This window comes from Diabrotica virgifera, chromosome 1, assembly GCF_917563875.1.
Source record: "Diabrotica virgifera virgifera chromosome 1, PGI_DIABVI_V3a".
NCBI lineage: Eukaryota > Metazoa > Arthropoda > Insecta > Coleoptera > Chrysomelidae > Diabrotica > Diabrotica virgifera.
Genome location: NC_065443.1, coordinates 88,911,018 through 88,935,751, shown reverse-complemented (window position 1 = coordinate 88,935,751; position 24,734 = coordinate 88,911,018). Strand labels below are relative to the sequence as shown.

At 31.9% G+C, this 24,734-nt stretch overlaps 1 protein-coding gene across 3 annotated transcripts in view; it reads left to right on the top strand.

Annotated features, from left to right (window-relative positions):
* LOC114325880 (myogenesis-regulating glycosidase) overlaps positions 1-24,734 on the top strand; it is a 128,795-nt gene that overhangs the window by 57,930 nt on the left and 46,131 nt on the right. The window contains exon 1 of one of the 3 annotated variants that reach the window (XM_028274014.2): positions 14,348-14,381. The exons of the other annotated variants lie outside the window; for them this stretch is intronic. Within the exon in view, the coding sequence (XP_028129815.2) occupies positions 14,363-14,381 (19 nt within the window). The 5' untranslated portion in view covers positions 14,348-14,362. Of the gene's footprint in view, positions 1-14,347; positions 14,382-24,734 lie in introns of those variants that run through there. 3 annotated transcript variants of the gene reach the window in all.

The following is a 24,734-nucleotide window of genomic DNA, read 5'->3' as shown; positions in this document are numbered from 1 at the left end:
TGTGGAAGAAACGGAAAGGCAAATACAAATCTGTAACAGGGAGGAACAAAAGACGAATTTAGAGGATAAATGGAATGAATTCAAAGATTCAATATTAAAAGTGGCAAGACAAATATGTGGATAGAGTAGAAGTAGTAATACTAAGAAACCAACAAGCTGGTGGAGCGGAAATATCAAGAAAGAAGTTCAAGAAAAGAAAAAATTGTGGAAAAATTATTTACAAAGTAGAAGTCAACAAACATTATCAGATGTACAAAATACAAAGAAATAAAGTTAAAGAAATGATCAAAGAGGCAGACGCGGCTTTACCTATTGTGCATATAGTGCTTATAGCAAAAACAGGAAAAGACCTTCAAAAGAACATGACAATGTGGACAGAAGAATTAAAACCATACAACTTAAGAGTAAACACCGAGAAAACTAAAGTGATGGTAGTAACACAAAACAACACAAAAATAAACATTAACATTGAAGGAAATATAATCGAACAGATAGAAGTATTCAAGTACTTAGGGATAAGTTTGAATAACAATGGGACACAAGAAGACAAGATTGGTGCCAGAATAAACTCAACAACTAGATTATATCATGCATTATACAAAAACTTCTTGAACAGAAAAGAAATAACTACAAAAACTAAAATGATCGTATACCAAACAGTGTACCAACCTGTATTAACCTACAGGGCAGAAAAATGAGTACTTGACGAAAGACAAACAAAGCGACTGCAAGCAAGTGAAATGAAATACTTGAGGAAAGTGCTGGGTGTTAGAAGAACAGACAGAAGAAGAAACGAAGACATTAGACAAGAACTAGGAACGAAATCACTAAAGGTAAAAGCAGAAGAAAATAAACTGAAATGGTGGGGACATATGATCAGAATGAACGAAACTAGACAGGTAAAGAAGATATGGGAGGCGAGAAGAATAGGGAAAATCGTAGAGGACGACCAAGAAAAAGATAGAACAAAAGCATAAATGAAATTCTCGAAGAAAGAGGGAAGATATGGAGTGAGGCGGAGGAACTAGCTAGAGACGGAAAAGAGTGGCGTAAATTTGTAGACAAAATTTAAGAAAGCTTGTACACCTCGACACCTACGGGTATCAGAGGTTTTTGATTATGTATGTATGTATGATGTTTGTTTTCTATGTAGCTTTCCATTTAGTTTTGGAGGGATCATTACCCTCTTCATATGGACAGAACCAAAACTGAAAATCTGGGAGAGAAAACTCCGAGATGAGTCTATCGAAAGAAAATGTAGGTAGGTTAAGGAACTTAATAGTTGAGTGATTGAGGCTATTTTATGGATAACTTAGCGGCAAAAATAAACTACTACTACTACTACTATTTGTGGGCTTATAACGTTCTCTGCTGTTTTCCGATTTCCAATCGCCACTTCGTCTGGTTGTTCCATAGGTCCTTTTCTATGGCCCTTTCTCTCAGCTCTTTATTTATTCCTTCGCTCCAACTTTTTCTCGGTCTATTTTCGCTTCTGGTTGCCATTTTAATATTTCTTTTGGTATTTGTTGTTCATCCATTTTTTGTATATGTTCGAACAGATAAGTTGTTTTGTTGTTAGGTCATATGTGATTGTTGGTTTAATTCCCATTATTTGTCTAGTGCGTTCGTTGGTAATCCTTTCTCCTCTAGATCTTCCTGCGGTTCTTCTACAGTAACAAACTAAACAATTAAATAAAATAAATTATCAAATAATACTGAAACAGATGATGTAAAATAAAACGATTCACTCATTCATTCATTCTCTCTTTGCCTTATCCGTATGCTGGGTCGGCTTCCCTAATTGCATTTCTCCACACAATTCTATCTTGGGTCATATCAATATTAATCCCCTTTACCAACATGTCCTGCCTAATCGTCTCCCCCACGTCTTCTTTGGTCTTCCTCTAATACTCCTTCCAGAAATCTGAACTTCGTATTCTTCGTATTTGGTGATTAACATCTCGACGTTGAGCATGACCAAACCATTTCAATCTAAACTCTCTCATTTTGGCATCAGTTGGTGCCACACCTATACTTCCCCTAATATACTCATTTTTAATTTTATCCTTTTTTGTCACTCCACTCATCCATCTAAGCATTCTCATTTCCACCACATAAATTCGTTGTTCCTCTTTCTCTTTCACTGCCCAACATTCAGTGTCGTACATAATAGCTGGCCTTATGGCTGTTTTATAGAATTTTCCCTTCAACTTCACTGGAATTTTCCTGTCACACAGCACACCACTCGCTTCCTTCCACTTCATCCGTCCAGCCCTAATTCTACTGCATGCATCTCCATATATTTCTTCATTACTCTGTAATACCGATCCCAGGTACTTAAAACTATTGCTTTTTACAATCAGTTCACCATCCAAATATACCATTTTATTTGTAGTAACTCCATCTTTAAATGAGAATTCCAAATACTCTGTCTTTGTCCTACTACGTTTTAAACCTTTTTTCCTCGAGAGCTTGTCTCCACTGTTCCAGTTTTTGTTCTAAGTCTCTTTCACTATTACCTACTAACACGACATCATCGCAGCATACATTAAGCACCACGGAATGTTACCCTGTAGTTTCGCTGTTATCTGGTCCAAAACTAATGAGAATAAATACGGACTAAGCACCGACCCTTGGTGCAATCCTACTTTCACATGAAATTGATCAGTCTCTCCCACACCTGTCCTAACACTAGTCGTTACTCCCTCATGCATATCCCTCACAATCTTTACATATTCACCAGGGACTCCTTTCTTATTGAGTGCCCACCACAGAATCTCTCGAGGAACTCTATCATATGTTTTCTCAAGATCAATGAATACCATATGAGCGTTTGTTTCTTTACTCCTGTATTTTTCCATCAACTGCCTTATAATGAAAATTGCAGCTGTTGTTGATCTGCCCTGCATAAAGCCAAATTTATTCTCGGATATTTCGGTCTCTGCACGTATCCATCTATCAATTACTGTTTCCCATATTTTCATGGTGTGGCTAAGCAGTTTTATAGCCCTGTAGTTTGTACATTGTTGTATATCTCCCTTGTTTTTTAGACAGGTAGTAGTATATTGCTTCTCCATTCGTCTGGCATTTGTCGAACTTCCATAATTCTATTAAATAAGCCTGCTAGCCACCTTGTTCCTGTCTCTCCAAATGCTCTCCATATTTCCCCAGGAATATCATCTGGTCCTACCGCTTTTTCTTTCTTTATTTTTTGAAGCGCTTGTGCCACTTCCTCGTTTGTTATTTTGGTGACCATTGCTGCTACTGTCTCCGTTTACTCCACAGGCTGTCTGTAAAATTCTTCATTTAATAAGCTGTCAAAGTACTTTCTCCATCTCTTTTTGACATCTTTTCGTGAACTAGTATTTTATTATTTTCATCTCGGATACATCTAATCTCATTAAAATCTTTTGCTTTCTTTGCTTTCTGTTTGGCTATTTTATACAGGGTGTCCCAGACTAATTTAGCCACGCTATATCTCTTAAAAGAATAGAGATTTTCGAATGGGACCAAAAGTGATATATTCTACTTGTAATACACTTTAATATGGAGTACAAAGAATCATCCCCTAAATATTCATCCCTTAGTTACAACCCCTAACTTTAATTTTTTTAATAGCACCCTGTATATTTTTTATAGTTTTTGGATGTGGTCTTTTATCGTCTATTCAACACAATTTTTGAAAATAAAATCGGTTCGTAAATAACCAATAAACTATCAGTTTATTTTTGTTAACTGTGTGTCCCAGACTAATTTATCCAGGCTATATTTCTTAAACGAATAGAGATTTTCGAATGGGACAAAAACTTATATATTCCATTTGTAATACACTTTCATATGTCGTAGAAAAAATTCATCAACTAAATATTCATGCCTAACTTATAGGATGCTATTAAAAAAAATAAAGTTAGGGGTTGTAACTAAGGGATGAATATTTAGAGGATATTTTTTTCTACGCTATATTAAAGTGTATTACAAATGTAGTAGATCAGTTTTTGTCCCATTCGAAAATCTCTATTCGTTTAAGAAATATAGCCTGGTTAAATTAGTCTGGGACACATAATTAAAAAAACTAAACTGATATTTTCTTGGTTATTTACGAACCGATTTTATTTTCAAAAAATGTGTTAAATAGACGATAAAAGACCACATCCAAAACTATAAAAAAATATACAGGGTGCTATTAAAAAATTAAAGTTAGGGGTTGTAACTAAAGGATGAATATTTAGGGGATGATTTTTTTCTACGCCATATTAAAGTGTATTTACAAGTAGAATAGACCACTTTTTGTCCCATTCGAAAACCTCTATTCGTTTAAGAGGTATAGCGTGGCTAAATTAGTCTGGGACACCATGTATATCTTAGTTTCGTCTTCTCTGGTATCAAGTTGATAGTATAGGTTGATGTAAAATAAAATGATGTGAAATAAAATAGAGATAGACCATGAAAAAAGTAAACAATGACGAGGAAAATATATTGCAGAAAAGGATCGGGAATAATATAATAGCTGAAGAATTAAATCGAAATTATGAAAGTTTATTTAAAATTTAAAAATTTAAACATAATGGGGCACATTTTAGAACAGGTCAATAAATGTAAGTACCTGGGATGTTGAATCTATAGCAGCCTAGATTCTGATCTAGAAGTAAGATCGAGAATAGAATAGACTAGGAAATATATAGAAAAATTCAAATGACTGCTATGTGATTCCCGAATAAAACTCAAAATTAGACTACGTTTATCAAAATGCTACGTCCGATCGACTCTTCTCTATGCAGTTGAGACGTGGACCCTAAACACTTCAACCGTAAATAAATTGGGAGGCTTTTAAAATGTGGATCTACCTGAGAACCCTCGAAATTTCATGGACATTGAATACCTCAAACGAAAAAGTGATGCATAGAATAGGCAAGGAACGAGAACTTTTCAACACAGTAAAAGTTAAAAAAACATCATACCTAGGCTCCATGTTAAGAAATAATATGTAGGTATAGTCGATTCGCTAAACTCAGACACAACTGGCTAGTGATTTTAGTAAGTAATTTTGCCAATTTGGTAAAATTGGCAAAAAATAATCTATATATATAAAAGAAAGACGAGGTTTTGTTAGTTACACCATTTATAACTCGAGAACGACTGAACAGATTTTTATGAAATTTTACACGTATATTCGAGCGGACTGGGAATAGGATAATATTATGGAGTTTCATACCCGTACGTCATAAGGGGGGTTGCCCCCCTGATATATTTTTTTAATTTTTGGAAAAACCGTTTTTTACTATTTTTATGAGATTTAGAAGCAAAAGATACATACAATCCTAAATTTTCAATTTTCTATCTCAGACCGTTATTTTTTAATAGCCATTTAAATATTTTACATCTATATAAAAATTCTCCGGTGGCAGTGTTTGTTACCATACTCCTCCGAAACGACTATACCGATTTTTATGAAATTTTGTAGGTGTATTGGACTGGATTGGGAGTAGGTTGGTGTCTATATGTCATACCCGTACGTCATTAGGGGGTTGCCCATGACGCAGTAACTCTCACAATAATGACGTGAAAAATATGAAATTAAGTAGGTAGACCCCTTGCTAGAAGAAGAACTAGCGACAAATTTCATAGAAGAGAAGTGGAACAGTTTAACGTTGGGACTCAAATTGGGCAAAATATGAATTTTTTAATTTTGCGAAATTTTCAAAAAATCTCTCTAAACGGAACCGTAAGCAGGAGAAAAATTCTGAGCACACGAAAAGAACAAGCAGCAAATTATAAAATTCTATTTAATTTTAATTCATTTTGTTTAATTTTATTTAATTTAAGTATTTTATTTAATTCGTTTATTTTATTTTATTTCATTTTATTAAATTTTATTTATTTTTATTAGACTATATTTTCTTTTATTTAATTTTGTTATTATTTTGTAATTTATTTATTATTTTTATTTATTTTTTTTAGCTTTATTTAATTGTATTTAATTTAATATGATTTTATTTATTTGTATTTAATTTTATTCAGTTTTAGTTATTTTTATTTACGTTTATTCAATTTAATTTTAATTTACTTCATTCACTTTTTTATTTAATTTTAATTGAATTTAATTTTATTTAATCAACACCTATAGACTTGGAATCTCCCCGAACCCAATCATAAATAGAGGGTTGTTTTGAATGTAGATATAATAAAGCTGTTATATTCATTATAACATAAACAAATTTAAGATTGTAACTGCTGCACTACAAACTTTATTTTGTTACTTCTAACTAAACTTTATTATGTCAAACATCATGTGTAATTAATTAAAAATAATAATAAAACCTCATTCACATCGAGCACTTTTTGTTTATTAATTACGAATTCCTTTTGTTTATTTTAAGTTTATTGTATACAAAAGTTTGTTTTTATCTATTGAGGCAGTACGAAGTCTGCCGGGTCAGCTAGTTATTACTAAATAGTTAGTAATTTTGTTAATTTTGGCAAAATTGGCAAAAATCAAAAAAATTACAGACTAAAATCACTAGCCAGTTGTGTCTGAGTTTAGCGACCCGAATATATCAATATGCTCAACTCATAATCAAAGAAAATATTGATGGAAAAAGAGGACTGGAAGGAAAAATTATCGTGGCTAAAAAATATCCCACAATCGACAGGGCTAAATTTTGAATAGCTAATAAGACCAGCTGGAGACAGTGAAAAGTTTGTAATTGTAGTAGTCAACCTCCATTGAGGAGAGGGCACTTTAAGAAGAAGAAGATTAAATTAAGGTAACGAACAAACGATAACTCAGAGATAGGTAAACAAAAATAGGGCTAGATGAATTAACTAGTTAAATTTTCAAATTATTTTTGTGTACAAAAGTTATGTACTTTGAAAGTTATAAAAAAACCTAGAAATCCTCTTTTCAAGGATATGCAAAACAGAAATTAATATTTAAGCTTGGCTGATTCTTATAATAATTATTGCTGATTAAACTAATGACATATGTTTATACCTGTGTCAGAATCGCATGTCGAGATTTAATTGTTGTGATTCGTATTTAATCTAGCTAGTATAACGTATTATTTAGTATGGAAATTTCGATAATTGGTAAGCAAGATTTATGAATGGAATCCAATGGATATTTACAAACGTTCTAATGGTTTGTTAACATTAATTTATACAAATTAAGTGATTATTAAATTTATGGTAATAAAAATTTAAATAGCCGAAAATCGATACAGCTGGGGAAAAAATATGCTGGCGACACCACACTTCCCAATAGTCCAGAAAGCCACTGCGCATCCGCGAGGAAAAATATTCCGATTCGGATTTTTTGCACAATCTTACTCAAAAAGGACCCATTTTAACAAATTGGCATGTTGCCAGGACCAAAAGTGGGTCAAAAATTTTTTAAACGTTTTTTTTTTTGTTTTTTTCCTAAAATTATTTATTTTGCATGGAACAAAGTTTTTTTAGGTTTTTGGATCATTCCAAACAGAAAAGGTCTTTAGTGACTTTTCTCTAAAGTTGATAGTTTTTGACATATAAGCGATTAAAAATTGAAAAATTGGGAAATCGGCCATTTTTGACCTTCAAAAACTATGTGAAAAACTTGAAATTTGAATGTTGCCAAGGTAGGTAGATATTCTCTAAACATCGATTGATGAAATCCCGAAGAGATTTTTGCAATACAGTATTCAAAACTCCTTCGTTTTTTAATTTCTAACCACGCGTGCGCGACACGATTTTCCACCGTTGCATGTGTGTATACAGCATGGTGCAAATGAAAGGAATAAATTCGTTATTTCGTAAACCGGCGACTTTAAGGAAAAAACCCGAAAGAAGCCGATTTTTATTTTTAAGTTATGATATTGTGGCATATATGGTATACTAGTGACGTCATCCGTCTGGGCGTGATGACGTAATCGATGATTTTTTTAAATGAAAATAGGGGTCGTGTGGTAGCTCATTTGAAAGGTTCTTCAATTCTCTATTCAGTAATGTAAACATTTACATAATTTTTTATAGAGGGTGTCCAAAAAACTTTTATTAAATTAAATTATTTGACAAGAAAAGAAGTACAAGGACACCCTGTATAAATAATTATATAAATTTTTATATTACTGAATAGAGAATTGAAGATCCTTTCAAATGAGCTAGCACACGACTCCTATTCACATTTAAAAAAATCATCGATTACGTCATCACGCCCAGATAGATGACGTCACTAGTATACCAGATATGCCACAATATCATAATTTAAAAACAAAAATCGACCTGGTTCGGGATTTTTCCTTAAAGTCGCCGGTTACGAAATAACGAATTTGTTCCTTTCATTTGCACCGTACTGTCGCATGTCGGTGGAAAATAGTGTCGCGCACGCTTGATTACCAATTAAAAAACAAAGGAGTTTTGAATATTGTGTTGCAAGAAACTCTTCGGGATTTCATCAATAGATGTTTAAAGAATATCTATCTACCTTGGTAACATTCAAATTTTGAGTTTTTCACATAGTTCTTGAGGATTAAAAATGGCCAATTTTGCAATTTTTCAATTTTTAATCGCTTGTATGTCAAAAACTATCAACTTTAGAGAAATGTCACTAAAGACCTTTTCTATTTGGAATGATCCAAAAAACCTAACAAAAACTTTGTTCCATGCAAAAAAAATAATTTTAGGAAAAAAAACGTTTAAAAATTTTTTGACCCACTTTTGGTCCTGGCAACATGCAAATTTGTTAAAAGGGGTCCTTTTTGGGTAGAACTGTGCAAAAAATCCGAATCGGAATATTTTTCGTATCGGATGCGCAGTGGCTTTCTGGACTACTATGTGTTACTTGTTATGCGCCTTATTCGGCCGCATAGGATGAAGCGTGGAGGGCTTATTCGTCAATATTCGCTTTATTCGCACGCATAGCGCATAAGGAAAAAATCGGAGAATATGAATTTGGTTTAAGAAATAAACGAGGTCGTAAATTAGCTGAATATCTAGAAGAACAAAATGTGTATGCCATAAACTCTTTTTTTAAGAAAAAGGCAAACCAGAAATGGACCGGGGCATCACCGGATGGTAGAACAAAAAATGAGATAGATTACTTCCTATCAAATAAAAAACATATCTTCGAAGCCATCCCAGCGTTGAACTCTTTCACCACGGGAAGTGACTATCGACACTTAAGAGCACGAATATGCATTGACCAAAAAGGAGAAAGAAATAGAAGATTTAAGAAACAACCAATAATAGACCAACAAAAATTAAAAGAAAATGGCGAAGCGTTCAGAGAAATCATTAAGGAAAACCTAATATTGAATGATACAACAGACATTAATGCGATTAACACTACATTAAAGAATAACCTTATACAAGCAGGATTAAAGGTTGCTAAGAAATCGAAACAAAGAGACAACAAAATAAGCGGAGCAACGAGAAAACTTATGGAAAAAATACAACAACTTCTAGCAACAAACAGTAGATATAGCACAGAATATAAATATTTAATCAAAACCATTAAAATATAGATAAGAAAAGACATCAGAAAATATAATGAAACAGAAGTAGAGAAAGTAATAGAACGGTATCGCCGAGTAAAATGTCTAAAACCATCACTAGGAAAAAACGTCATAATATCACTTAAAAAAGAAAATGGAGAGGAGCAACACGACAGAGAAGGAAAATAAAAAATATAGTAGAATCCTTCTATAGCGAATTATATGACACAAAACAGGAGCCTGATAATAACTCAAAAGAAAATCTAAAAAGGAAAATTAAAAATGCCAACTTTGAAAAAATCAGCAAATAGAAGATCAAGTAAGGACAGAAAACTTAGAAGAAGAAGAAGACATTAACCAACTATGGAAAAATATACGAGATATTGTGTTACAGAAATCAGTTGAGACATTGGGCAAAACCAGGTCAGAAAAACGAAATTATTGGTTGGATCATTAGTGCGAAATGGCCACCAATAGAAAGAACGTAGCATATCAAAAAACCATCGACGCAGGTTGTACACGAAGGAAAAACGAAGAATATAGACGTCTTAAAAGAGAGGAAAAACGGATCCATCGACGTAAGAAGAAGGAATACGAACAGAACACTCTCAATGAGATACAGAGTTTATTTTGATAAAAATGAAACGAGAAAATACTACAAATCCTTAAATAAAAGCCGTCGAAAATTTAAACCACGATTAAAAATTTGTAGAGACACTAACGGTGAAATTCTACATGACAAAAACTCAGTTCTTAACAGATGGGCACAACACTTCAGCGAACATCTAAATATAAACAATATTAAAGAAGGTTACAACATAGAAAATCAACAAAATCTGCATCATCAACTACACAGTGATGACCCAACAAGAAAAGAAGGTCAAATGCCATCCTAAAACTCAAAGACAATAAAGCCCCAGGAATCGATCAAATATGTTCTAAAATGTATAAAAAAAGTTGGTGATCAACTATTTGCAGCAATACATAAATTAATAGTACTTATATGGCAGAATGAACTGGTACTAGTAGAGTGGCTAAGAGGTGATCAACTGGATTGTAAGAACTATAAAGGATTACTCTGCTAGCATCTGCGTATAAAATCTTCGGCAATGTATTGTTTGAAAGACTGAAACTTTTCACAAAGGATATTGTTGACCAATGTCAATGCGGATTCACTGCTGGAAAGATAACTAACTATACATTAAATTCAAGCACATAGGCAGATTCTAGAAAAGTCACTAGAATATAACATAGATACCCACCATCTCTTCGTCGACTTCAAAGCAGCCTATGACAGTGTTAAGAGAACTGCATTATATAATGCAATGATAGACTTTGGGATCTCAACTAAGTTGGTTAAGTTGACCCAACTAACAATGCAAAATGTAAGCTCGTCCGTTAGAAATCAAGGAGAAAACTCGACGTTCTTTGACATTAACAATGGTCTAAGACAGGGGGACGCGCTGGCGTACCTCCTCTTTAATATTGCCTTGATAAAGGTTTCGTTGTGATTAAATTCGACTCTCTTGCCATCCTCTGACATCTGATGTTTCGGAATCTATTCCTTGTCAAAGAGGCTTTACAAGAAGACTGAATTGTACCATAACAAAACGAAGAGGAAGTGCAAATATTAAAATATTTCCACCGGAGTATGGCTAGACTGTCCTCTAAAGGGGAATGATGAAATAAGTGAAAAATAATTTCGACCACGTATCAAGTAATCTGTTAAACGAGGTACACTAGTACCAAGCGGTACTGCTAGGAGAACACTCCAATAATGCGTCGCAGATTACTTATATGAAACGTGGTAATTTTTGTACTCTAAAACTGAGTAAGGTATGACAAATAGAAAATAATCGTTTCATTTTGATTCAATTCGAGTCTCTTGCCATCCTCTGACATCTGATGTTTCGGAATCTATTCCTTGTCAAAGAGGCTTTACAAGAAGACTGGATTGTACCGAAACGAAACGAAGAGGAAGTGCAAAAAATAAAATATTTGCATTTGCAATATATTTGTATAATTGTTTGGCTACGGCGATGATCGTGTTATTTAAGGAAGATCGTTCAAAAGACTCCCATAGCTTTCTCACAGGAATCGTGGCATATGCTTGTGTGAGATCCACAAATAAAAGATGTATTTCCTGGCTTCTTGCAACTTTCTTTTCTGTTCTTTGGATTTTAAAGTATTTTTTGTACTTTATGCTTGCTTATGTTAACTTCGTTTACATACAGGGTGAGTCATGAGGAACTGTACATACTCCTACCTCGTATAGAGGCTCCTATGGGGAATAACAAATGACCATTAAAAAGTGTCTGCTCCCATTGTTTAATAATATACAGGGCGAGTTTCGCATTTTGACAGGAATTTGTATTCGTCATAATTTTTGAACGGTCAGATCGATGTGTCTCTTATTTTGGCCAATCGTTACACTATTACCACCTAATCAACTAATTTATTCAAACTAGAAAAAATCAGATCCGGCTTTAAAAAAATTAGTTCGTTTTGGTCTTAGAAAAAATTTCACCCTGTATACGCTTTTTGAAAACTCTAATATGAATTTTACAAATAAGATAAATAGGCAATTAAAATGACATATTTATTTTTTTCCTCACACAATTACTTAATTTTTTATAAAAAAATCAAATTTCACTATGAATTAAAAGTTTGGTAAAGTGAACCATAGATTAAAAAAAAATAACGTTTATTACAAAAATTAATTTTTTTTTGCACAAATAAGTAATTTATGTTACCATCCAAACAACTGATTTATTCAAACTAGAGAAAAATCAGGTCCGGATTTAAAAAAATAGTTCGTTTTGGTCTTAGAAAAAATTTCACCATGTATACGCTTTTTGAAAACTCTAATACGAGTTTTACAAATAAGGCAAATAGGCAATTAAAATGGCATATTTATTTTTTCCCCACACGATTACTTAATTTTTTATTAAAAATCAAATTTGTCAAAATCGGAATTTTAACCTAAAAATAAAAAAAAAATGAACTCACGGTTTAACTCGCTACAGCTCTGTTCCATTTTAATATTTTTTTTCTGAAATATTTACAGCACATACCTGTTACCATTGTGAAGACTATGAAAGTTGTTGTAGACTTTCAGTCTTCTTCTTGTAAAAGTTGCAAACTTGTAAATCGCAAAAATTAGGTGGAAAATTTTAAAATTTATCAATTTGATCACGTCTATGTTAAACTATAGAGTCCAAAAGAAGTGTTATGGGAAGTTTTAGATCTAGACGTGTTATAGATACGTCAAATGGTAAAATGGTACAACAGATAATGGTAAAACTTTTAATTTTAAGAAAAACGTTGTTTTTGTAAATTAATTTTTGTAAAAAAAAATAAATATTCCATTTTAATTGCCTATTTGTCTAATTTGTAAAAATCATATTAGAGTTTTCAAAAAGCGTATACAGGGTGAAATTTTTTCTAAAACCAAAACGAATTTATTTTTTAAATCCGGGCCTGATTTTTTCTTGTTTGAATAAATCAGTTGATTGGTGGTAACATAAATTAAATATTTGTTCAAAAAAATTAATTTTGGTAATAAAAGTTAATTTTGTTAAATCTATGGTTCACTTTACCAAACTTTTAATTCATAATCAAATTTGATTTTTTTATAAAAAATTAAGCAATCATGTGCGGAAAAAATAAATATGTTATTGTAATTGCCTATTTGTCTAATTTGTAAAATTCATATTAGAGTTTTCAAAAAGCTTATACAGGGTGAAATTTTTTCTAATACCCAAACGAACTAATTTTTTTAAAGCCGGACCTGATTTTTTTCTAGTTTGAATAAATCAATTGATTAGGTGGCAATAGTGTAACGATTGACCAAAATAAGAGACACATCGATCTGACCGTTCAAAAATTATGACGAATACAAATTTCTGTCAAAATGCGAAACACGCCCTCTATATTATTAAACAATATGAGCAGACACTTTTTAATGGTCACTTGTTATTCCCCATAGGGGCCTCTATACGAGGTAGGAGTATGTACAGTTCCTCATGACTCACCCTGTATAACTACTTTTTAAATCAGTAGGCATTCATTAGTATAAATATCTGTACTACGTAAAAAATCGTCATCTATTGCTTCTATTTCCAGTCCAACACAAAACAAATGCTTGCAAACTGAAAGGTACCTAGGTATATTATAGAGTCCACTCTGTATATTAAAAATTATTTTTTTGTTACGGGGATGAAAGTTTTGTATTTACTTTTCCACTTTGAAACAAATTTAATGAGACTCCCAAGAAGAATAACAGGAAAACATTTAGTCTGTGCGAGATTTACAGAAAGAATGAAACAGAATTTAAATCAAATGGCAGAAAGCAGAATGGTGAAAAGAACCCGAGACAAGGCAGAAATCTTGAAAAGAAGTCCAAGTTATCCTAGAAACAGATGAAATTATAATCTTTTATTATTTGCATAAGGGGCAACTTTTAAAAACGGGTAGTATGTCTAAATAAATATAAAGAAGAAAAACAATCACAAAGAAAAACCAAAAAACAAACAATTTTTCAAATAAATCTTGCCGTTCATTTATCCTTCATATTCTTCATTAATTTTTAATAAGATTTCCCTTGATGTTTTTAAAAGAGAACTACGGTAAATAGTGGGCCTGCCTGCGACCCAGAATCCATTTTAATAAAATTTCACTTGAGATAAACATAAACACACTACAGTTTTACTCGTCATTGTCACTTTACACTTTTCCATTACGTGCACAAAATATTAGTAAACCAGATAAGAGTTTAACCAGAGTTTTTACTTTATTAATCACTAATAAACATTCTGATATCGTTAAGATATTGATAAGATAATTTAGTTTTGCTATAAATTTTTAACGCAACTATTGATTATCTACAATTAAAAATGTTATCAGTTAGAAAAGGTAGGTCAACTATTATTGTTATTGAACTGAAAGCAATTTATTTATTATGTATTAAGCTTAACAGGCCTTGTAGGCCTAGGGCTAAAACGTTTACATTTCTGATTACATTTAATAATTTTTTTTTAATAATTCTTATATAATAAATATCCCCAAGGAAGAATTTCCTGTAGCAGGCTGTATACCATTAATTACAAGTAAATTTAATAAAAAGTTAATACGGTTAGACTTATTTTAGGTAACACTGATGATGCTCTTGTTACAGAGCGAAAACGTTTTGTTTTTAAGTTTGTAGCCCTATAGGGGCTTTTTAAACTAATATACCTTTTATGAGGACAATTTTTTTTATCAAATTTACGTCTTATATAATACGTCTTATAAATTTTATTTTATTTCACTTCAGTCTTTTTATGCACTCCTTCACCATCTCCCTCCATCTCCTCCTAGCCTGTATGCCCTTTACATGCTATTTCGTTTGTTGTGTTCTCCGTCGTCGTTACCTTTACCATCCTGACCATTTTACTTACTATCCCCAATTATTTTATCTGTTCGTACATCTGCTGTCTGTTGCTGTTTACTGTGTTGAAGGCCTGCTTCAAGTCGATGAACAAAGCATATATTATATTTACTGTTTTATGTTCGTAATAGGTAGTCTGTATTTCTTTTAAGGCAAATATTTGATCCGTCGTTGATCTGTTTTTTTTTAAACCGGCCTGGTATTCTCCCAATATTTTTTCCGAATATTGGTTTAGCCTTTTTCTCATACTTTGTGCCAAGATTTTGTAAACTATTTCTAGTAGTGCAATCGCTTTATAGTTTTCGCAGAGCATTCTATAACCTTTTCTATGTATAGGGCATATCCTTCCTTTCGTCCACTCTTCATGACATTTTTTCTACTTCCACATATTCTTTTTATCAGGTCATATATCTCTTTTTGTAGTCTTTTCCCTCATGGTTTTATCATTTCTGCCAATGTTTCTGTTATTCCTGGGCTTTTTTATTTTTCAGGCTCTTTATTTAGTTCTCTATTTCTTGCTCTGTGGGTATTTCTATTACTATCTGATTATCTTTAATTTCATGGTTTGTTTCCTTTTGCACTTCGCTCTTATTTAGCAGTTCTGTGAAATAATTTTGCCAATTTCTCATTATTTTTTCCGTCTTATTTAGTAGTGTTCCCTTGTTATCTCTCATATATGGGTTGTTTTTCTGATACCCTCTTTCTATTTTTTTGCTTCCTGGTATGATCTTATTTCTTTTTTTTTAATTTTTCTTCTATTTCTTTGAGTTTGTTCTCGTTGTATTTTCTTTTTTTGCTTCTACATTTTCTTTTCATTATGTTTCTTAATTCTCTGTATTCTTGTCTATTGCTATTTTCGTTGTTTGTGAGATTTTTGAGTCTTACTGCTCTTATTGCTTTTGCTACTTCTTGACATTCTTTATCATACCATTCTTTTGTTTTGTGTTTCCTCTTTGTTTGTCTTTGGGTTACCTTACTTGTGTTCAAGATTGCTTTTTTAGGTTTCTTCATTGTTCTTCTGAATCTGACGTTTGTTGTTCCCTGTTTAGCCTGTTGGTTATTTCCTGTTCATACTTCTTATATATGTTATTATCTTTTAATAGCTCCATGTTAAATTGTTTTTCACTTTCTTTTTATATTTTATTGTTCTTCTTTATGTTATGGTCGATTCTGTATTGCGCTCTCACATTCCGCTCCTATCATGCTTTTTCCATTTATTACATTTTTTGCATATTTCTTCTCTATTACAATATGCTTTATTTGATTTACTGTCATTTTATCAGGGAAAATACACGTTCCTTTATATATCTTTGGAGCGTAATTGTGTCCTTATCACCATTTGTTTTTCTGTTGCAAAGCCTATTATTCTATGGCCATTATCATTAGACATCTCATGCTTACTGTGATTTCCTATTATGTGCTCGTATGTATACTCGTATAGGGTGAGGCAGATAACTGGCCTATTAGAAATATATCGAGAACTAAAGGCAACAGAATTATGAAAATTAAAGTGAAGGGGTTTTAAATAGTGATCTATTTAATGAAAATATTTTCACCTATTTGCTACTTCCGGTCATACCGGAACTTGCTTATAATTTCGTTTTTTTTAATGGGACACCCTGTATATTTTTACATTTTTGGATTCTCCTCGATGTCTTCTTTCTTAAAATGTGAGGTTTTGTATTATTATACATAATAGTTTAAAACATATTTACATTTTTTTCCAAATTTCGTAGCAATATTCACAACCTGTAGAATTGTAGCAGTTTAACAACAAAAACTCTGTTTATGGTTAAATGGTTTTTAATATAATCTACTATTGTTAAGAATTGTTAGTATAGCTAATTTTTAAACGCTTTTATTTAGTTCAATAGTTTGCGTCAAATCTTCTGACTTTAATTTGACTGCCTTTTTTCCAGTGCAAATGAATGAAAATTTGCAGACATATGCATTCGTGGGAACAATACACGAATAGTCATTAAATTTTTTTTTTATGTTTAATAATTGTTTAAATAAAAAAAATACGATTTTATTGGAAAATGCTCAAATTCTCTCGTTTTTTACAACGTAAAAACTTAAAACTTTTACGGATTGCAGCTAATAATATGAACTATACATAATTTCACTTTTTACGTTAATTGTTTACGTTATGCTTCATAAATAAACAATAAAGTTTCAAATGTTTGCCGATTTCGACTACTTTTCATGTTAGTACATCATATGTTTTATACACATGTATGTTATGTATGTTTAATAAACGTGACGATATATTTTAATGTTTGAAAAGTGTAAGACTAAAAAGTAAAAAATAAAAAAATATAAAAAAACATTTTTAGGAAACGCTTTTCTTTAGTTACGAGTGATTTAAATTGAAAATATAAAAAAATCAACCAAAAAGCAATAATTAAAAAAAAATTGAAAAAATCCAACACATTCGTTAAAGAAAAGCGTGGGGCGAAAACCGTTTTTTCGATGAAGACGCGCCACGCTTTTCTTTGACGAATGTGTTGGATTTTTTCAATTTTTTTTAGTTGATTTTTTTTTCAATTTTAGTCACTCGTAACTAAAGAAAAGCGTTTCCTAAAATTTTTTTTTATATATTTTTTTTAAATTTTAGTATACAGGGTTGGTCGAAACACGGAAAGAATATTCTCTGAGTTTTCTTAAAAGGAACACCCTATATTTTAGTATTGTAATGAAATGATATTTTATGATACTTTTTTATTTCTTAAGCATTACCTATACCTAACTTCTTTTGTTTGTGCTTAATTGTTAATTGAACCAACAATCTTAATTACGTAGTTATTTTGATAGCTCAACCATTATTGCTAATTCTAAGGATCAGTCTAGATTAATATGTATTCATTTCCGAAAAATTATTTGTGATTAAATATTATCACGGACAACCTAATAAAATTTCACGTATTTTTTTACAATTAATATTTGGCTTGATTCACCCACAACTCACAATTTAAAGCAGTTAGGTATAGGGAATGCTTTATAAATAAAAAAGTACTATAAAATATCATTCCCTTACTATACTAAAATACAGGGTGTTCCATTTAAGAAAACTCAGAAAATACTCATTCCGAATTTCGACCAACCCTGTATACTAAAATTAAAAAATTAGATATACTAACAATCATTAACAATATGTAATAGACTATATTAAAACTCTTTGAACATAAATAGAGTTTTCGATGTTAAACTAATACAATTCTACAGGGTGTGAATGTTGCTACGAAATTAAGAAAAAAAAAACGTAATTATCTTTTAAACTACCCTGTATAATATTACAAAACCTAATATTTTAAGAAAGAAGACATCGAGGAGAATCCAAAAATGTAAAAATATACAGGGTGACCCATTTAAAAAAACGAAGTTATAAGCAACTTCCGGTATAACCGGAAGTAACAAATAGATGAAAATATTTTCATTAATTAGATCACTCTTCAAAACCCCTTTATTCCGATTTTCATAATCCTGTTGCCTTTAGTTCTCGAGATATTTCTAATAGGACTTTTATCTGCCTCACCCTGTATATTCTCCCTTCCAACTTTGGCGTTGCAGTCTCCCTTTACTTATTTCTGATATATTTAAATATTGATAAGATAATGTGGTTTTGCTATAATTCTTAATACAACTATCCATTATCTACAATTAAAAATGTTATCAGTTAGAAGAGGTAGGTCAACATGTTATTATTATTGAATTGAATGCAATTTATTTATGGGCCATTCCACGAACATACGCCTGTTTTGGATTACTTCGACAACGAATATTTTACTGTGAGACATAAGAAGTACGAAAGTAAATATCGCTAATAATTATTCCAATAAACAACAATGTAATTTGCAATTTACTTTCGTTCTTCTTATTTTGCACAGTAAAATATTCGTTGTCAAAGTAATCCAAAACAGGCGTATGTTCGTGGAATAATTGGCATTATGACTAACTAGTATTATTTTTAATTTATTATACAGTGAGCACCTAAAGGTTGGAATAAATTCATTTTTTCATGAATGGGCAATTTTGTAAATTAATCCTGAAACACATCAATTTTTAATTTACAACTTTTTGGCATATGTATCATACTAGTGACGTCACCCATCTGGGCGTGATGACGTCATGGATAATTTTTTAAAAGAGAATAGGGGTCGTGTGATAGCTCATTTGAAAGGCAATTCTCTATATTCAGTAATATAAACAATAACATAATTATTTATACAGGGTATCAAAAAAAAATTTTGAATTAAATTTATTGACATAAAAGAAGAATGTGTGTAATTTATTTAATTCAAAATACATTTTAATGCTATCATAAAACAGGAAAAATATTTATTTGACCAATAAATATTGTTTTTTGCTTAAATTCAATATTAAAGCAGCCACCCATCTGCCTCTTGACAGATTGAACATTTAATTTAAGCGAAAGGCAATGATTATTTTTTAAATAAACATTTTTTTCTGTTTTCTGAGAGCAGTAAAATGTATTTTGAATTAAATAAATTACATACATTCTTCTTTTTGTCAATAAATTTAATTAAAAAAAAATTTTTTTTTGACACGCTCTATAAACAATTATGTTAATGTTTATATTACTGAATACAGAATTGAATTACCTTTCAAATGAGCTATCACACGACCCCTATTCTCATTTAACAAAATCATCGATTACGTCATCACGCCCAGATGGGTGATGTCACTAGTATGATATATATGCCAAAAAGTCGTAGTTTAAAAATGAAAATTGACCAGTTTCGGGATTTTTTTCCAAACTGGTCCATTCTCGAGAAAATTAATTTATTCCAACCTTTACGTGCTCACTGTATATTATTTAATTTAAACGTGAACTAAAGTTTATATTTTATACTGGATAAGTTTTAATTCTGAAAATTTATCCCATCTACATTTCCAAATGCTAATAAGACTTTATAGGACTGTCTTTAAATTTAATAATATGTTGGACACACAATTTAAATTTTCTCCAGTCCTTAGAAGACCCCAACCTTCTTAAGTTTCTAGCGCCATATTATTTTGTTCCTGAACTAAGCAATTCATATTTGCTTCTTCTTCTTCTTCTTCTCTTGGTATTGACATGACTCTGTCTGTTTTTTTAATACGTTTCCAGTAAGTTGTTATTTCATCGTTTTCGTGGTCTTTCCACTGATCGTCTTCCTATTGGGGAACCGTCTCTCGACATCATTACTACTACACTGCGGTGCAAAACAATCGATTCACTAAAAATTTGGTCATTTTTGATGTTTTGAATTTCCTAAACTTGTTGTCCAATTCAAGTGATTTTTTACGTTATAGCCTTATCCATTGACAATATCGATGTAATAATATTGTTGCTAGACAGTTAAACTGTCATTGTATACCGGGTGTACGAATCAAACTGTATTTTTTTCTCAAAGTTCGCATTACCCTGTGGACTATTCTAGCATTTATAAAATACTGAAATTAAAACCCAACTATACCCTCAGGTTTTCTTAAAATTTGTTCTTTCGATTCATTCGCTTATGTTGAATAATAAAAAGTTAGGTATTTTAACAACGGGCCCCGAACAGGGAGAAGTTGGTTTTTTGCGGTTTCCCACCTTCATTGCACAATTATACCTCTTCGTCCCAAGAAAATAGCCGCAACTATTTTCTCCACTCGAACGCTCACTGTCCACGCTTTGCTCAAAAGCCACCTCCTAACCGCCCACGAGGGACGCAGGTTCGCCTGTCGTTGTACAATGGTTTCTAGGGAGACTGGTCGAGAGCAAAGCACGGACAGTACACGTAAATGTCTATGGAACCAACAACAATCCATCAAAACTTTCTTATCTGTTGACTTTTGGCCTTCTGGACACCATCGTCCGGCATAACCAAGGAAAAACACCAGGACACGACACTTGCCCCAGTGTGTTTTTCGGACTGTTTGCTTTTACTGCCACACAATACATTCACTACAAACCCTGAAGAGGACAAAATCCTAAACGGGACGCACATTGAACGCATTTCTTCTTAGCAATTATCTAGACAAGCAAATCAAACAATGTAGACTAGACTAGAACAACGGGCCATGTTCATCATCAGTACAGGGTGTTTCTAGATAAGTGCAACTTTAAGGGGTAATTTTACATGAGAAAATAATGACAATTTGTTTTATAATCATATGTCTGCAAACGCTTCGTTTCCGAGATACGGGATGTTCAATTTTTTTTACGAGCTGACGATTTATTTATTGTTTTAAAACCAGTTGAGATATGCAGATCAAATTCGGTGGGTTTTAAAACGTAGTTATTGCACATTTTTTGACATACAAATAAAAATTTTATATTCACCATTGGCGTGCGTACGGGTAATATTATCGGTCATAATGCCCATTCGCGCGCCAATGATGAATATTAAATTCTTAATTGTATGTCAAAGAATGTGCAATAACTACGTCTTACAATCCACCAAATTTGATTTGCACATCTCAACTGGTTTTAAAACAATAAGTAAATTATCAGTTTGTAAAAAAAAATTGAACATCCCGTATCACGGAAACGAAGCGTTTGCGGACATATGATTATAAAGCAAATTGTCATTATTTTTCTATGTACAATAACCCCTTAAAATTTTGCGCAAATATTTTAGAAACACTCTGTACTGATGACGAACATGGTTAGTTGTTAAAGTACTTAACTCTTTTATTATCCGACATAAGCGAATGAATCGAAAGACAAAATGTTAAGAAAGCTAAGGCTATAGTTGGGTTCTAATTTCAGTATTTTATAAATGCCAGAATAATCCACAGGGTGATGCGAACTTTGAGAAAAAACACAGTTTGATTCGTACACCAGGTATATAATGATAATTTGACTGTCTAGCAACAATATTATTAGACGAATATTGTCAATGAATAAGGCTATAATGTGGTAAAAAATCACTTAAATCGGACAACAGGTTTAGGAAATTCGAAACATCAAAAATGGCCAAATCTTTAGTGGATCGATTTTTTTGCACTGCAGTGTATATTTATCGTCATTCGGCTTATGTTGTCATTCCATTCTACTCTTCTGTTTCTTACCCAGGTATTAATAAATGTTCTCCACCTTTCATCTCTATCGTATAGCTGTATTTCTAGCTCTATCCAGTAGTGTCTTACCATCGATTTTTCGAAGGGTTTTCATCTCCGCTGTTTCGAGCAATATTTTTGTCCTCTCTGTGTCACGTCGTGTTTCTGCCGTGTGTGTCATTATTGGTCTGATGACTGTTTTGTAAATTCTGCCTTTCATTTTTTTCCGATATTTTTATTTCTCCATATTGTGTCATTCAGGTAACCTGCGGCTCTGTTTGCTCTATTCACTTGATCCTTAACTTCTGTTTTCAAGCTTTCCGTAGCTTGAGGTAAGTTAGCTAACTTTAGAAGACCAAAAATAATAATTTTTTTCAAAAAAAATTTTCTCAGAACCTTTATTAAAAATGCACATAAAACTTTTTACACATTAATATCTAACTCTTAGAGTATAAAAATATCTTTTTTCATTTTATGCACGTACAATAATATTGTAGAGGGCACAAAAGTCGAGGCCTCGAAAAATGATGGCGGACAGTTAATCTCAGGATTGGGATATCTGACACAAAAATATCGTACTGCATTTGAAAAAAGAAGGTTTCTTACATGACAATTTACCAAAATTTGACCAAAAAATACAAAATAAATATTTTTTAACCATGAAATACTGAAAAAAACCAGGCAATTTTTTCACAAAATTTTTTCAAATTTTCGTAAAATATTTTTTTTGCGGAATTTTTCACTAACGGTAATTGTCAAGTAAGAGACCTTCCTTTTTCAAATGCCGTACGATTTTTTTATTTCAGAGATTCCAATCCTGAGATTAACTGTACGGATTAATACATAAATGGAAAAAGATATATTTTTTGTATTTTCTAAGAGTAAGATATTAATAATGTAAAAAGTTTTATATTCATTTTTAATAAAGGTTCTGAGATAAAAATCTTGAAAAAATGTTTATTTTGGTCTTCTAAAGTGTACTAGTACCTTTAGTGAATCCGGGACAATGCTGAAAAAAAATACCTAAAATCCGGGACTTTTGAATGAAAATCGGGCCATTTGTTATTTTTTTAAATATAGGACTCTAATATCATCATTTTATTGGTTATTTAACATTTTTATGTTGACAATGATATTTTTGATGGTCTTAATCAAATGATACGCTCAAACACCTTCCCGAGCTGCTGTCTCTAAATCAATGCTCGATGAAGCTGTTGGCTTGAAAAATTGAGTCAATTTTTTGCTACTGGACGCGGAGCAGATACCTCTTCGGTGTTTTTCACTTTTGATGTGATCCACAATTCCGATCCACAAGTATCACACTTCATGTCACTGTTAGAGTTACTTTTTTTTTACAAAAATAGAAATTCTTCTTCCAATATTTTATTGAAAGTGCAATATCGTTTTCTGTTTTTACTTTCGTGTGTTGGTTTCATATTCATATTAACAATAATAATATATTGGAATGAAAAAGTCGGGTCAAAAACAATAATTCCGAGATGGTCACTAATCGATTTTCGGATTCAAACTGATTACTGTACTGACAATAAAATAAATGTTTAGATAAAAAAATCATATTGCAACGCAGCAGATTTGAATTTGGCTCAAAGCATGCAACGGTTTGGAAATTAATCATATTTCGCGAACGAACTCAAGAGGTTTATCTACTTAAAGTAGTTGACAAAACCGAAAAAAAAGATGCATCAGCAATCATTACATTACATCCTTCGATGCGGCATGCGTGCCTAGGCATGATTCATTGTGACATGAATTATTATTGTTTTTGAACGGTCTTTTCGGAAGACGATAATTAAAACACAAATAAAAAAAATTCCACAGTTTTCGTTTTCTTTCATAGAACTATTAAAATTTATACCACGATAAAAATTTTTTTTTCGTCTCAACAATTTAATTTGATGTAAATTCTTAGAATAAAAACGAAAATATAGATTTTTACCAAAAAGTTGAAAATTCGGATGGCCCGGAAGCCTTGTCCTGGACGCCGGGACACAACTTCGTAATTCGGGTCATGTCCCGGATTTTTCGGGCTAGTTGGTCACACTAGTTATAACCATGCATTTTGTCTATTTTGGGGAAAATAACATATGTTAAATTTTCTGGCGGTTATATATATTAAATTGGTGAAGCATACGTTGTAAATTTTATCTTCTCAATTCATATTTTGGGTTCGCTAATTAGAATTGTTTGACATGTGATTGTGGTGTACTAGTCTTGTCGCCAAGGGGGGTACAACGATCTCCTTCATTCAGATGGACTTACCCAAGTTTGTTTTATGTATTTTGACCCGTAGAACACGAATTTTTTTGGGTAACAGTTGATCCTGATATCGAAAAGATTGTTATAAACAAAGAACTTGAGGAATTACGTCGCAGCGAGTTTTCGCAAAACAAAATATATTTTTGTACTTTTTGGGTCATTCTAAGCCAAAAATGATTTTCGAGTTAAACGCGGTTGAACTTTCAAAAAATCGAAAAATTGCAATTTTTGAACCCGCATCGGGTTTTACCCAATTGGGAACCCGCAAAATTCTGTTTAACGCATTGGAAAGTTTAAATCAAATTATACTGATTATCATTGCTAAAAATTAATTTTTTTATTGTCAAACAAAGTTATAAACAAAGAGTGTTTCCCGTGCAGAATGTATATAATGCGTTTTATTGTATGCTACGTAGAAATTGAATGCAACGGAATACAACGAATATCGTACGATAGCTTTGATAAGTCATGCTCTAAACTATTCTTAAGAATAATCCACAATAGGATCTATA